At 50.7% G+C, this 14,418-nt stretch overlaps 4 protein-coding genes across 5 annotated transcripts; 2 read left to right on the plus strand and 2 right to left on the minus strand.

Annotated features, from left to right (window-relative positions):
- Positions 1-107: 107 nt before the first annotated feature.
- LOC118506564 (short-chain specific acyl-CoA dehydrogenase, mitochondrial) lies at positions 108-1,748 on the plus strand. Its single transcript, XM_036043886.1, has 2 exons — positions 108-291; positions 416-1,748. Exons 1-2 carry the CDS (start codon positions 261-263, stop codon positions 1,609-1,611), a joined length of 1,227 nt encoding a protein of 408 aa, XP_035899779.1. The 5' UTR covers positions 108-260; the 3' UTR covers positions 1,612-1,748.
- A 28-nt stretch (positions 1,749-1,776) lies between these two features.
- Positions 1,777-5,409, minus strand: LOC118506562 (membrane-associated tyrosine- and threonine-specific cdc2-inhibitory kinase). Its single transcript, XM_036043884.1, has 4 exons — positions 4,823-5,409; positions 3,205-4,748; positions 2,630-3,120; positions 1,777-2,560 (listed from the first exon to the last, which is right to left on the minus strand). The coding sequence occupies exons 1-3, from the start codon at positions 4,886-4,888 to the stop codon at positions 2,676-2,678; spliced, it is 2,055 nt and encodes a 684-aa protein (XP_035899777.1). The 5' UTR covers positions 4,889-5,409; the 3' UTR covers positions 1,777-2,560; positions 2,630-2,675.
- Positions 5,410-5,760: 351 nt separating this feature from the next.
- LOC118506566 lies at positions 5,761-11,623 on the plus strand. Of its 2 annotated transcripts, none has more exons than XM_036043889.1 (4): positions 5,761-5,952; positions 6,065-9,251; positions 9,314-9,523; positions 9,604-11,623. In XM_036043889.1, the coding sequence occupies exons 2-4, from the start codon at positions 6,114-6,116 to the stop codon at positions 11,407-11,409; spliced, it is 5,154 nt and encodes a 1,717-aa protein (XP_035899782.1). In that variant the 5' UTR covers positions 5,761-5,952; positions 6,065-6,113; the 3' UTR covers positions 11,410-11,623. The 2 variants fall into 2 exon arrangements, with proteins under 2 accessions (XP_035899782.1, XP_035899783.1); XM_036043890.1 differs by having other exon boundaries at positions 6,070-9,251.
- On the minus strand, positions 11,575-13,725 carry LOC118506567 (suppressor of fused homolog). Its single transcript, XM_036043891.1, has 2 exons — positions 13,153-13,725; positions 11,575-13,066 (listed from the first exon to the last, which is right to left on the minus strand). The coding sequence occupies exons 1-2, from the start codon at positions 13,293-13,295 to the stop codon at positions 11,815-11,817; spliced, it is 1,395 nt and encodes a 464-aa protein (XP_035899784.1). The 5' UTR covers positions 13,296-13,725; the 3' UTR covers positions 11,575-11,814.
- Positions 13,726-14,418: the final 693 nt, after the last annotated feature.

Here is a 14,418-nt window from a genome sequence, read left to right on the forward strand (position 1 = left end):
GACCACGTGCTGCATGTTTAAGATTAAGCGGTTACTTTATCAACAATTGAATTGAAGCGAATTTGAAACTGCAGTAAACCAGTTGCATTTCCAATTGACAGATTACTGCAGTTTGCGAAGGGAATCAAAACAATCGCGGACTTGGTGATCAAAGTCCTCTGTCCGTTCCAACATTTACCTGATTTGCATTTTTACCACGACTAAATCTCATTTATTAAGTAGAAAGTGCAACCGCAAACTACCTCTACACTGCCACCAAGATGTTCGCTCTTCGTGTAGCTTCTAGAATGGGTAAGTGGAACAAATCCATTTCGGATGAATGCTGGATGCCCAACTCTCAGCATCTCACAATCAAAACATCATCTGGACCATGACCTTTGGACGGACCGGTTTAATGTCTCCTATTTTTTTGCAGGATACCGTGTAAGCGGCAGTTCGCTACGTTCACGTTCGATAGCCAGCTTATCCGCCCTACCGGACACGCATCAGATGTTGCAGAAAACGTGCCGTGACTTTGCAGACAATGAGCTGGTCCCGAATGCGGCCCGGTTCGATCGGGAGCACCTGTATCCGGCGGAACAGATACGCAAGATGGGCGAGCTGGGGCTGATGGCGGTGTCGGTGAAGGAAGATTACGGTGGCACCGGACTGGACTACCTCGCGTACGCCATCGCAATGGAAGAAATATCACGCGGATGTGCCTCGGCGGGTGTTATCATGTCGGTGAACAATTCGCTGTACTTGGGACCGCTAACACATTTTGGTAACGAGGAGCAAAAACAAAAATACGTCGTCGACTATACGGACGGTTCGCGCGTAGGCTGTTTCGCGCTGTCCGAGCCGGGTAATGGGTCGGATGCGGGTGCCGCATCAACCACGGCAACGCTTAAGGGCGATCACTGGGTGCTGAACGGTACGAAGTGCTGGATCACGAACGGGTACGAGGCTGGTGCGGCCGTCGTATTTGCCACCACAGACAAATCGCTCAAACACAAGGGCATTTCGGCGTTCATCGTGCCGAAGGGCACGCCCGGCTTTTCGTTGGGCAAGAAGGAGGACAAGCTGGGCATACGCGGTTCATCGACCTGCTCGCTCATCTTCGAAGATTGCGCCATCCCGAAGGAAAACTTGCTCGGTGAGCCGGGCTTCGGGTTCAAGATCGCGATGCAAACACTCGACGCTGGCCGGATAGGAATCGCAAGCCAAGCGCTGGGTATTGCGCAAGCATCGCTCGAATGTGCCGTCGATTATGCCAACAAGCGCATCGCATTCGGCAAACCCATCGCGAAACTGCAGGCCATCCAGACCAAGCTGGCCGATATGGCGACCAGGCTCGAGGCGGCCCGCTTACTTACCTGGCGGGCTGCGTGGCTGAAGGACAGCAGCAAACCGTTTACGAAGGAAGCGGCCCAGGCTAAGCTGGCCGCATCGGAGGCGGCCACCTACTGTGCACATCAAGCGATACAAGTGCTCGGTGGCATGGGATACGTGTCGGACATGCCGGCCGAGCGGCACTACCGAGATGCGAGAATAACGGAAATATATGAAGGCACGTCCGAGATTCAGCGACTGGTCATTGCGGGTGCCGTCATCAAGGAGCTAACCGCATAGTAGGGTGCGGATGTTTGTGGGTGGGGGATGCAGTCGGTGCTGATGTTTTTATCATATTTTGGAATATTTTGTTGTGTATGTAGTGCGTAAAGATAAATTTAAAAATAAAAAGAAAAAACAATCTTTCGTTGTCTAGACATGTTTCGATGGTTACTACGATATTAATTGCTTTTTGAAGTATTGACAGACTTTATTCATACCACACCACACACACGCACACTCACAAAAGCACACGTAAACTGGTTTTCCGAGAGCAATTCGGAAAACTGTTTCCTTATTCCGCCTCGTGTACTCTATCCACACCCTTTATGCTAAATCACGTCGCATAATATAAGCTAATACACAGGCTTATACTAATATTCCTGTACAAGCGTTTTCTTGTACGTTTTCTGCACGCCACTAGCCTAACTTTGTTGCCTCTGCCTGGGCTACTAGATTGTTTCTTGTTTTTTCTACCTAATCCCGGTAGTGTTTTGTTACTAGGATACTTTACACGATACCAGGGACACGCATACACGCACGTGTTTGAAGAGAGATAGAGTGCTTTTTTACCTTTCATATATCACATTGGATTAACGCCCAATTGCGTGTTTTTTTGTTTGTTTGTTTGTTTTTGCTAAGGATAGTGCACTTGCACTCTAGTGCAATCGTTTTCTTTTGCATAGATTGTTACAGGATTTTAGTTTTAAAACGTCCTTCTTTTCATCTTACACATCATCGGACCCGGAACGTTATTTGCTCATTTAAAAAACACACATCTTCACACGCACATAAAAAACAACATTCTCTGAAAATGACTCGAATTAACTGACTGGTGAGAGATGAAGAAGAAGCAAAGAGAGCTATTTCTTTTGGTTACCGTTGCAAAAACCCGCCCCCAAGGCCGCTAAGCACTGAGATCCGTTTCTTGATTAGATGCAACTTAATCGTAGTGTGTTATGATGCCAATCTGTAAAAAAAAAATCGACCAATTAATGTCCATTCTGTACTGCGTTGTTTACGCACCGTTTCCACTTACCCTGCGACTTGTTTGTAATCGTATAGCGCGCGATCCAAATGATCCGTCAATCGGAATCATCGTCTTCCGTTTTAAATTTTAGCTTTTTCTTCGTAAGAAACGACGAATACCCTCCTCCCTCGGTGGCAGACAATGAGTTATCACAGGCGGATGAAGAAGCCGCAGCTGGCCCGTTCATGGCCATCGCGCTTGTTCGCATCGTTTTAAATAAGGAACTGTTTGGAGTGCTGGTGATCGATTGCTGGCTGCCACCGCAGAGGGATGTTGCAGCAGTGGCATCCAAACTACTATTGCCCGGCAATTTTTCTTCACTCCGGTCGTGGTGCGATGGTGATCCAAGGGGACGAAAATCGTTATCACTATCGTTGAGCGGAGCTGACGACGGCGTGGTCGGCTTTGTACCGCCAGGCGAGCAGCTGGAGGAGGAAATCCTTCGCGGATTTCGGTGGGAATCTTTCAATATCGCCAGATCGTCCGCGTCGTCCTCGAACCTGTACCGGATGGGTGGGAATTCAATGATAAAATGGCTAATAAGTAACATGCGTTTACAAAGTTAGCTACTCGCGGGAACATACCATAAAATGCGAAATGGCGAGCAGAACACGCGGCTCGTGTGCCGCGAACCGGCATGCCCGGAATGTGAATAAGGGTGATACTGCGGCTGCAGGTGGTGCTGATGCAGATGATCGTGGTTCAGGGGCGTTGAGTTGACGATCCGAACGGTTGGTGTGCGGGTTGGTGGCATGGAGTTGTTCAGCGTTGGCGTTATTTGGACGCTGTCATTCTCATGCGATTCCGCGGTACGATCACAGTCGGCCGTATCATCGCCGTCGTTAGCGGTACAAGCGCTGCTTTCAAAACCCGTCCCGTTTAATCGATCGTCGTCTTCGTCGTCGTCCGCCAGCAGGCTGCAGCTCTGGTCCAGCAGTCGTGACGCACTGAACGAATTGCCAGCAGCCGCCCTACGCGAACAATTGTCCACGGGCGGATGCGCGGATCGGCTATCAACTTTTGGGGCCTGTTTCGACACCATTCCCCGCGGGGATGTTTCTTTGCGGTGCTGCAGTCGAAAGCACGCAACCAGCCACATGACCGCAAGCAGGAAAAATCCACTTAGGCTGGAAAGCTTCCGGTAAAGGTAGGATTTTGATCGCTCGAATACACGCCGTCGCCTTCGCGCTTCGTACAGCTTCAGCACGATCGGATGCTTCAGCAGCATATCGACCGTGGGTCGTTCGCCCGGGACCGGATTTATCATGCTATGAATGATATCCCTCAGTGGGGCGGAAATATTGCACGCCAGATTCTCGGGCAGTGGTTGACCGCTGCGCAGCCGCTGCCACAATCGCCCGTTTGCCGGTAGCTCCAAATTACTGGCCAGCTCGAGCGTAGCTATGCCGAGGCTAAAGATATCGGCCGCCTTCGTGTACGTGCCCTCCATCAGTTCCGGGGCCATGTAGCGCGAGTCACCCTCGGTTGCGTACCGGGGATTGCTTTTGCTGAGATCAAACACGATGCCAAAGTCGGCCAGCTTGCACGTCCCATCGTCCGTGACGAGAATGTTATCTAGCTTAATGTCCAGATGGATGAGGTTGCGATCGTGCAAGCTTTTCAGCGCCAGCAACAGATCCAGCATGATCGACCAAATCCGCTCGTCCGGCAGCTTTTGCTGTTCCCGTGCATACACTTCCAGGTTTTCGCGGCACAGCTCCATCTGCATGTAGAGCCGATCGTCCTGCTCCCAGGCCTGGTACAGCTTCACGCAATTCTCATGATCGGAAAACTGCTCATACCGGCGTACCTCCTCCAGGCACATCTCTCGGCACTGCGTGCTGCGGAAGTAGGTTTTGGACTTCTTCACCGCGTACAGCCGACCATCGGTTCGGCTGCGCACCTTAAACACCTCCCCGAACGAACCTTCGCCCACCTTTGTCAGCTGTTCGAAGCACTGCTCGTAGTACGTTTCCGGTTTGTACCGGTTGTAAAGCGCACTCAGTTCCGCCCGATTATCCTCCGTGAACGAGATAGCATTGGCCATCGATGCGTTGATGCTGCGGTTCAGCGGATGCATTAGCTTCGGTGGTCGACGCCTATGAAACGCATCATTCAGTCCGTGGGGCTGCAACGAAAAAGGGAAAGCCGCACAGTGACTTAAGTTGCGCAAAGATGTTACGTTGAATATGTATAATATACCTTTTTGAATGTGAACGAAAATTCGTCCTCATCGAATAGCTCCGGTAAGGGAAGGGGAGACTTCATTTTCGAGATTGGCCGCACTAGCACAGATTTGTTGGCGAAGGTTCACTACACTACATCAACGGCAATGCCTCGTCTCAACCGTTTACTCTTACTCCTTCTCTTTCTCTCTTTCTAGTATAATTTCCCAATGTGCGGGAAAATTTAACCCGTAACCGTACACCCCCGGAAGATGTATTTCACAAATTATAGGTGATCGAATCCGTTTGGACGCTGTGCTCGGCGGTACACACAACACTATTGGGAGATTGCGTCGAGCGCTACTTGTGTGTGTTGTTGGTTGTGAGGTTAGGTTGCGATCGTGCCCGGCGGAACGACGCTTTTCAGCTCACTTTTAACTTTACTTCTCTACCACAAACTATTACTCTCAACTAATCTTGCGTGATGCGTAGATGCATCCTTTCGATGCAAAAATGCATTATATCGGGTGGGACGATGCGCAACCGTTCTACGAGAAACAACAAAGATAATTGTGATCGCTGCTATTTGCTTTGTTTTCTTTTCTACTCTTTTGCTTGAAGATAATTCGTTTTTTCAAAATTTGACGTTTGCGCGAAAGGCCTTTTTGAGTTTGTGCCTTTTTGATTGTACAGGGTTCGTTCGCTGCAGGGATCATGTTGAATTAAAGAACTAAAAAAAATATTTCAATTAATTTTTTATCCGATTTTTGAGGTATTCAGTTATGTGGAGGGTAATTAATAAAATTTTACATATTTTAATCGAACAATTCTGTTTTTTAAAGTATGAAACAGTTTTTTATATGTAGCTTTATAAAAAGCCTCTCAACATTTCCATCCAAAACAATGTTCAACAAGCTGTCACAATTTTGTCACACACTGTGATCAAAATACGAAGCAGGCAGCAGCGGCAACAGGCCTTTGAAGAAGACGAAATGCAACTGACAAAAGCAAACGACGGTTTCCTTCGCACAACAACGCGCTCTGACTGAGGTCAGTAAAATTTAATCGAAAATTGGCATTGAAAGTATATTTTGCTACTCGTATTATACACCTAATTACCGCACTTGAATGTTACCGAAGTCTTCTGTGAAACAGTGATACGGCAGCGTAAGTAAAGCTAAACAAACGAAACCGCAACACAAGCGCGCCATTTTGCTGCGATGCCAGGGCTCAAGCCAGCTGAAAGACGTAAAATTCATTCCCCTTTCATTATTTACAGAACAGTGGCCGCTATTCGGAAAACACACAAACACACATGATCCTGCACTATGTCTTCCGGAACGGCTTTCAAAGAGCAGCTCCTCAAGGTACGGCGAGAGGTGCAGCTGTCTAGCGATTCCAAATCGTTGCTGCGTGCGCTCAAAGAGACGCAGCGTTGTTTGAATGGATTAGCGACCGAACCCAACTACAAGCTGTGTGTGGCCCATCTCGTAAAAGAGCTATTGGACTGGGTCGCTTTGAAGGACGACCGTGATCTCGAACCCGTTCCGGCAACCAAGGCTTGCCTCGAACTGTTGGAAGAATACCTCAACGTTTGCCATCAGGCGGAAAGTGCCACACGATGTTTCCTGGTGGTACGGCTGTACAACGCGTTTGTGGCGCTCAACCGGAAAGATACCAACCGCCGCACGAAGCTGTACATTGCACGGTTAATGCATCGGTTTCCTATTGCCGACGATCAGGTAGATCTGTTTGTGCGGGTAAAGCGTGTCGTACTGAAGACGGCACATGAAGCAAAAGAAACGACCGACCTTATGGAGGAAGGTGCCGATTTACTCATCGAAATGCAACGCAAGCTGCTTGCACATGAGGCAAACAGTGCACCGCCGGCGGATGGAATCCGGGAGCCAGCGTTGGCCCTTTTCCGTGAAGTGTTCGACAATGAAATGGCCATACTGCGCCGATTGTTTCCGGTGAGTCGCGCCAAAGCCGAACAACTGTACGCAACCATCATGGACACTATGCTGACGGTCGTTCAGCCGAGCGAACCGGAACTGATCAGCTTGCTGGGCGATAGTGTCGGGTACGTCGAGACCATTCTCGGCTGTGCCGGTGGGGAAAGTGCCGATTATTGTAAGTTTGCCGGCTTCCTCACCCTTTTCGAGGGCGTCCGGAGTGAACCGTACGCTAGCTGTTACCAGCTGATAAGCATGCTAGTGGAGCTCGTGAAACAACCAACGCCAGCGGAGGCACAGATCGAAAGCATTACCAAACGTGTGCGGGCAGTTCACTCGACCTTTCCATCGCATCAGCTGGTGGTACGGATAGCTATATTTCTCACTTGCCAAGCCATTCCATTCCTGTACCGGTTACCGCAGGAACTGTCGTTGACCGTTTCACACGCAGCAATCGGGCTGTGTGAAGCACTGATGCACTTTGTGCGCCAATGCCCATCGGACACGGTGCCAGAGCTGTGCCGGCTGTGCACGAGCTCCCGGCGTCATTTGGCCGATAAGCTGCTGAGCATACTGATGCATTTGAGCATCGTGCAGGCACGGAACGCTGCAGAGCAACGGAACGAACGGAACAAGCTGTCCTACTCGATTGGTCGCGGGTGTGAGCTGATCAAGCGCAAACTGGCGCTGCTCGAGGAGCTGAGCTGTGAGCGAAAGCAGTCGCTTATCGATACAACCATGCGGTACAGCATCTCCTGGCTAAAGTACGCACTCACGCTCCTCCGAGAGGAAGACCAAGCAGCGACCGAGGAAGTGGAAGATATCGTACGCATCCTGAAGTTGATCGTATCCGTCCAAAATCGTTACCGGTTCGAGTTCCTGTCCGACCTGCATCTGGTCCGATTGCTAGAGAACGCGTACGCTGATCGATCTTTCGCGAGCCCTTCCTGCTGGCCAAACGTTAGTATTCGACTGCTCAAGCTACTAATCACGCTCCGTGAAGCGTCCGGCTCGAGCGAGGAACACACGGCGACGATCAGCTCGATCGTGCGATCGATCATGTCCTACCAGATAAATGCACCGGAAACGGATCCGATCCGATCGCTCACCCTGCTGCAGCTGTACGATCATCCAGCCTACGATCGGCACGGCTTCACGTTCGACTGTACTCCGTCACGGGCGGAAAAGTTTACCATCCTCGCCGAGGAAATGGCCCTGGTAACGAAGTACAAAACCTCCAACACGCTGCCAGTGTGGGAGTACATGCGCGAGCTGGCAAAGGTGGGCGATGTTGGTGAAAATTGTCTCGCGTTCGGGATGGCACTGCACGGATTCAGCGAAAGCGATGCAGGGAAGCTGCCCGAATCGATGATGGATACGCTGTCGAGGGCTTTGGGCTCGTTCCAACCGACCAATGCGCTGGAACGTGTTAAACTCGCTGCGGCCCAAGCGATCATCAGTTACCACACGTTCAGCTTAGCAAGTCGAACCACCCTTAACCGGTTGCGGGAGATACCGTTCAAGGTGGATCAAATGCGGAGTGGTCACATCGATGAGATAATGCTCGAGAATCGGCTCGATCGCGAGGGACCACTCAAGCGACGGATGGAAGCGATCCGAAAGCATTACGGCGAGCTTCTGGTGGCGTTGGCAGAGGATCAATTCCGCTCGCTATGGGTACTACCGTCGATTGCCCAGATATCGAGCATACTGGACAACGTGGCACGTCTGTACCATCTGAACTATCAGCCTCACCGGGCGGTTGAGTTGCAGCTGCTAAACTTGCTGCTCGTCTCCCAACGACACGATGTACGTCCGCTCGATCAATGCGCTTCGTTGGGCTTTCTGCTCGAACAACACCAGCTGGCGGATGCCCAGCTAAAAAAGTTGCACAAAAAAATCTCCCCAAAACATGTGGGGGAAGCGCTGGCATCGTTGGAGAGTTTAGCAAACCGGGCGAAAAGTTTGCTGCTGCACCCTCCGGAAACCGGTCTGGACGATGTGCCGGATAATCGCAGGTTTCAGCTGCTTAATCTATATCTCGGTCTCGCCGTTTACTACGCTTCTCGCCGGGAGCTTGAACAGGCCCTGCGCTTGATTCGCCGTGCACTCGACCATCTGGACCGATCGGGCAAGGTCAGTGCTGCGATCGCACCGCTGTTCCAGGGCCGTGCCGCACAGATCATCTTCCGGCTTGCGACCGAGTACGAACTACCGTGGCCCGACTCAGTGCCTCCGCTCGCGTTCATGAAGCGTATGTTGAGCAGTTTTAACGCACTGCAAAAACTGTCCACCGAGCACACATTCACCCTATCGTTGGCCACGGTCGACATGACGGTGGCGGTGCTGCAGTATCTGATCGTGCGGTACGACACGGGACCGCTGGTTGAACCGCACGTGGAACAGCTGCTCAAGTTTGTGCTGCGCCGTGGGGCCGGATTGCGGGCGATGCAGCTGTTGCTGCTGTACGGCCAGATGTGTGCCGATACGGAAAAGCTGGATCGCTGTGAGGTACGGATTGAAGTTGACGAAGGAGCCGAAATCACAACCGTTTAATTCGACTGTTCTTTTAGATAGCGCTTTCGTATCTGGATCGTTTGCTGATGTTCCGTCCGATTCGGTCGCAAGAGGAGAAGGAAAATGGACAGCTGGTGGAAAATGCGTTGTCGCCGGGCGGGAGCTTCAAATCCATCCACAACAACTTACCGGCGCCAAGCCTTCTTAACATCGAGGATCTTGTGGATGTCGAGCGAGAAGCAGCACCGAAGCACAGAATCATTCCGGTACGTTCCCAATACCCGGGGGGGGTTGTGTTACCTTGAAGCTTGTTTAACCTTTGATCGTTCGACACCTTACATTTCAGCAAAAAATCGCCTTGCATGAAGCATCACCGAAGGAAACGGATATACAGCATTACTTAATGTTTTACCACTCGCCGGGCTGTGATTGTCATTATTGCAGCTATCCGCAGTACAAGCTGATGGCCTATCAAACGGCCGCACTTGCCGTGCGATTGTCCTATCTGCAACACTCCAAATCAAGGAAACACATCGAACGATCCTACCAATCGCTCATCGAACACTGGGAGCAGATGTATCCAACGTTAGCTGCCTGGACCGTGCCGGTATACCTGTCGGATGTAAGTGTAGCTGTGATACGAACACACTTAAATTATGGTCAGTTTTTGGTCCGGCGGGAACGGTTCGACCGTGCTCGTGAGGTGTACGGATGGGCTACGGAGCTGAGGACGGCAATCGCCATCGATCCGGCACTGTTCGCCGACATACGGCACAATCTGGAAGCGTTAGATTTTTTGGCGCGGCAACGATCCGCGCCAACACCGGTTCCGAAGCGCAGCCGGTCGATGATTGAAGCGCGTTATGTGGAGCTGCTGGCGAGGAAAGGTAAAACGAATGCCGATGGGAACGCCGCTGACGGGATGGGCCAGCTAACTGCCAACCTGAGCAATCTGACGATGAAAACTCCCAAAGCGGCTCGACCGCGTGCACCACCGAAAACGGTCGATCGGGTAAATGAGCTGCTGCGTCAGGCGGCTACACGACGCCACCAGCTTAAAACCAACCAAGCACCGACGGATGGATTGACCGGGATCACGGAAGGAATCATCCCCAACCGTGTGTGCTCATCGCAATCGGCGCGCAAACCGCGTACGGTCAGCATTTTCGTAGACTCTCCACCGAGTGCTAAAGGGAGGGTTGTGGCCGTTCCGGCAACGGTTGCTAAAATGCAGAAACCCACTCCGGCGGTTGTGAAAATATCAAAAGCAAAGGATCCGATAGACGGCAGTAGCGAGGAAAGCATCGGTTGGGGAGCGAAAATTCGCCGTGGTGGTAAACGTGCACTGATGAATGAACCAGCAGCGACACCGAGCCAGAGCGCGGACTCGTACCGGGATGCTTTGGTGAAGGAAACGCCCGTCTGCTCGACCCCCCCTCCCACCGCACGACCAGAGCTAGCGGGGAACATTACCGCCCGGAAGGTGCGTCGCCTAGTGGTGGAAGAATTTCCGAGCTTGAGCGATTCCAGTGATACGGACGCGTCAACGAAAACGCCACTCGCACCGAACCGAACCGACAGCCCGGGACCACCGCTGAATGGATCGTTCAGGGATGCGCTCGTGCTTGGTACGGGTGCCCCCCAGAAGGACGATAGCAGTGTGGTGATCGTGCTGGACGATTCGAACGACTCTAGCCACAAATCGGAGGAAGCCATCGAGACCAGCTTTGTCCAGAGTCATGCCGTTTCGGCAGACAAAAGGGCTGGGCTGTCGCTTAAGTCCTACTCCGATCGGAAGCGTTTGCTGGACAGTGCGGGACGCCCGTTGCCCGGGTCGGCTGTACGGCCAGTGGCCACCAAGCGCCGGACGCCACTGTTGGCCGCCAAAACTAAGCTTCGATTTGATGAACCCAGCCCGGAACAGGTTCAGACTGACGGTGCGAAACACTCGCAGGTGGAAAAGGAGGAAGCTAGCAATGGGAAGGCTCCGAAAAAGCTTACAGACGGTAAACCGATACGGGCCCATCGGACAAAAGCGATTGAACCGGTACCGGCTAGCACAGCTGTGAACACAAGTGACCAAAGTAACAAGATGGAATCGCGTATAAGTTGCATTGCGACGCGAACAAGATTGCGTCGGAAGCGGATCTGATGGAAGCTGAGATGAACACGTAGATCCGACTAGTTGGTTTACTGTTGTTACTTTCATTTGATAGGTATTGAAATTGCAGAACTGAATTAACTTTAAAGGTAGGAAAAGAAATGAAAAATGGTTGAATTGATTAAGAAATGAAAATACATTCACGAACGTGTGATGAGTTCCAGAGACATGCTTAAGGGCCCGCACTGAACGTTGATCAAATTTAGGGAGAAGTTATGAGCTTTATTTTGTTAAAAGTGAGTCAAAAAATAGAGTTACACTTGTACGAAACCTAAGCCTAAAGCCGCCTGCCACACCCGGTCGGTGGTCCCCGGCCAGATGGGTGGGCAGCAATATCAAGGCACTTGTAAGTAATAATACCCATTTGCACGAGAAAATGGCGTCGGCGCGCGCAACTCACGCCAGTATCGGACCCTGCTGGTTCAGCAGCTCCGGTGGCGGATTGTCTATAATGAACTTGAGATTCTGTTCCGGCCACTCGTAGGTGAGTGGAATTTTCAAACTGTCCACACTGCGCGTGCTCAGCTCACCGAAGCTGTCCACCATGCGCGGTACCAGCCGGTTCGGGATAAGTATCTGCACCCAGCTGCCCAGCACGGCGTACGGCGTTTGGCGGTTCACGATCGATCCAGTGACCGATTCAGCGACGAACGTGACGGCCATGTGTTGCGCCTTGAAGGTGAAGTGACGCCCGTGCCGGATCCGATCGCGCACCGCCAGCATAAGAAACTTGGCCGCGTACGGTGCCAGCGTCAGCTCGATCCCGGTCAGTGGAAAGACGCGTGACGGAATGTTCGGATTGTCGAACGGGTTAACCATATCGGACGACGTCGAGCCGGTGGACCGTTCTAGCGCGTCTTCGTTCGATTCCTGCTTCACGGCGATATTGCAGGTGGAGATGGAACGGGATAGCTCTTCGTCGGGATCGAGTACCTCCTGCTTGATGGCTGCCGTAAGCGCCCCCTTCGCCAGCTCCTTGAAGGTAAAGTCGGCATTAACACCGGCCAGATCGGATCCTTCCTTTTCCAGGTCGAGCTCGAGCTGGCGTAGCGTTTCGGGAAACTGTTCGAACACACTGCTCGCACGCGCCATGTCCGTGATCAGCCACGGACCACCGGTAGCGGGATCCTTCGTTAGCAGATTCAGCATGCCCTTCCCGTTCCAGCGTGAAGCCTGCTCGAGTTCCTCGCCCGTAACGCCTACGATCTGCAGGAAGTCCACCCATCCGAACGGTGTTTCCGTACGGGGAAGCTGTGGATCTTCCGCTATGAGCATATGCTGAATGGCCGTGCTAGTGTCCTTGCTGCCGTCGAGCGACCGTCGCCAGGGTATGTTGTCGCCGGTGCAGAGCCGATTGCCCGACTGAAATACGTACTTTGCCAACGATTGCAGCAGGTTGGCGGGCCAGGTTGGGGGTCGCTCGTTGGCGGGTGCGTCGGGAGCTTTGACCAGTCGAAACGTTAGCTCGAATCCCATCCCCGAACGTGGTTCCAAACCACCGGATGTGTCCGCCAGATGCACACGCCCATCACCGTGCAGATCCGACAGCCCGAAGCTGACGTAGTGCCAGTGCGGTGGGATGTTTTGCTCCGGATCGCCCTCATTGTGATACATGCTAATGTAATCCAAAGGATCTAATCCACCGAGCCTGGCAAGCAGAAGGGAAAGCGAACAAGCATGACAACAAATCGTGTGTGAAAAGATGGCACAGTTTAAGGCGCAGCACCGTCTTACCAGTACTTCAGGACGGTCGTCACCTGCAGCGGATTCGTTTGGTCGGGATAGATCTTCAAACATTGCTCGATGAGCTTCTGTAGGCCGCGGGGCAAAATGCGTTTTTTCAGTACGGATTCTTTATCTGGAGCGTTTGCTGCCATTGCAGCGGTCGGTGTTTGGAATAAACTGTGCGAAACTAAACTAAATCAAACCACTGAAAATGTTAACCGCGGCGAAGCAAATACAATGCTAAACATAAACAAGCGTTGAACAACAAAAAAGGGGAAACGTCAAATGGCATAACATCCCACAGGCTCACAGGCGTCAAATAACGATCCGATAAGGGTTTAATATGAGCATGCGTATGGGATATTTTTGGGGTATTTTTGGAAGGATGTTTCTGCGTTTTCTGCGATGTACTATACTCGAGAAATACCGTAGTATATTTAAAAGCTCTAGACAAGAACTGGAAGTTTAAGAAGATATGTATTTTATTAGAAAAAAACAAAAGATAAAAAAGGATGTTTGTAGTGGTGGTGTTCATGATGGATCGGAGAAGTTTTCTGGTTTTGTAGGGGTAAAATCTACCACCGACGTAAACTTCATACTGTAGCAGATCTTCTAGAAATACCGGAAGCACTTTTACGCAACGAATAATACTGTCTTGAACATTTTTTATTATAATAAAATGGTCTGAACGTATTGCTTTCCCTTAAAAAATTAAAAAAGTAAAATTTAACATTCAATTGGGGAATAAACAAAATTAAGGAAAAGGCACTACCAGCAAAACGGACAAAGTTTAAGAGAGAAAGCAAGCTGACGTTACATAAAAGAAGAAAGTAATAGAGAAGGAATGAATAGTCATTAAAATATTTTAAAACATAAACGAAATAACGTAAAATCGACTACCGAAAAAAAGGGATACAAAAAACTTCAATTACGTTGCCTTGTACCGTGTTTGGGTTTTTATGTGCATTACTTGTCTGGTCGGAGATAAACTCCCCATTGCCCATCCCCCTGGACTTGGCTGAGAATGGTGTGGTGCAGAAGAATGAACTTTAGTGAGCTGAATCCGGCCCATTAACCAGGAAAAGGATCAAAGCACAAACGATTACGAGACAGCGGTGTAAAGCGATACACCATATATGTAATTTTGTTATTAAAAAAACTCATTTCCTGTTCGAATACTCCTACAGTTACATAGTTTTGTCGTTCTACTAGAATAAAAAATACATAAATTTGTAGAACGCTCGCTGGACCGAATCCTTTGTGATATATATTTTT

Source organism: Anopheles stephensi, chromosome 2 (assembly GCF_013141755.1).
Source record: "Anopheles stephensi strain Indian chromosome 2, UCI_ANSTEP_V1.0, whole genome shotgun sequence".
Classification (NCBI taxonomy): Eukaryota; Metazoa; Arthropoda; class Insecta; order Diptera; family Culicidae; genus Anopheles; species Anopheles stephensi.

Bases quoted from the DNA above. Each gene is read 5' to 3' on its own strand.
- LOC118506566 (XM_036043889.1), top strand. From the start codon at position 6,114: ATGTCTTCCGGAACGGCTTTCAAAGAGCAGCTCCTCAAGGTACGGCGA. The intron at 9,252-9,313 runs GTACGGATTGAA...CTGTTCTTTTAG, and splicing joins AAAAGCTGGATCGCTGTGAG to ATAGCGCTTTCGTATCTGGA. The intron at 9,524-9,603 runs GTACGTTCCCAA...CTTACATTTCAG, and splicing joins CGAAGCACAGAATCATTCCG to CAAAAAATCGCCTTGCATGA.
- LOC118506567 (XM_036043891.1), bottom strand. From the start codon at position 13,295: ATGGCAGCAAACGCTCCAGATAAAGAATCCGTACTGAAAAAACGCATT. The intron at 13,067-13,152 runs GTAAGACGGTGC...TCTGCTTGCCAG, and splicing joins ACGACCGTCCTGAAGTACTG to GCTCGGTGGATTAGATCCTT.
- LOC118506562 (XM_036043884.1), bottom strand. From the start codon at position 4,888: ATGAAGTCTCCCCTTCCCTTACCGGAGCTATTCGATGAGGACGAATTT. The intron at 4,749-4,822 runs GTATATTATACA...TTTTCGTTGCAG, and splicing joins TTTCGTTCACATTCAAAAAG to CCCCACGGACTGAATGATGC. The intron at 3,121-3,204 runs GTATGTTCCCGC...CATCCGGTACAG, and splicing joins TCGCCATTTCGCATTTTATG to GTTCGAGGACGACGCGGACG.
- LOC118506564 (XM_036043886.1), top strand. From the start codon at position 261: ATGTTCGCTCTTCGTGTAGCTTCTAGAATGG. The intron at 292-415 runs GTAAGTGGAACA...ATTTTTTTGCAG, and splicing joins TCGTGTAGCTTCTAGAATGG to GATACCGTGTAAGCGGCAGT.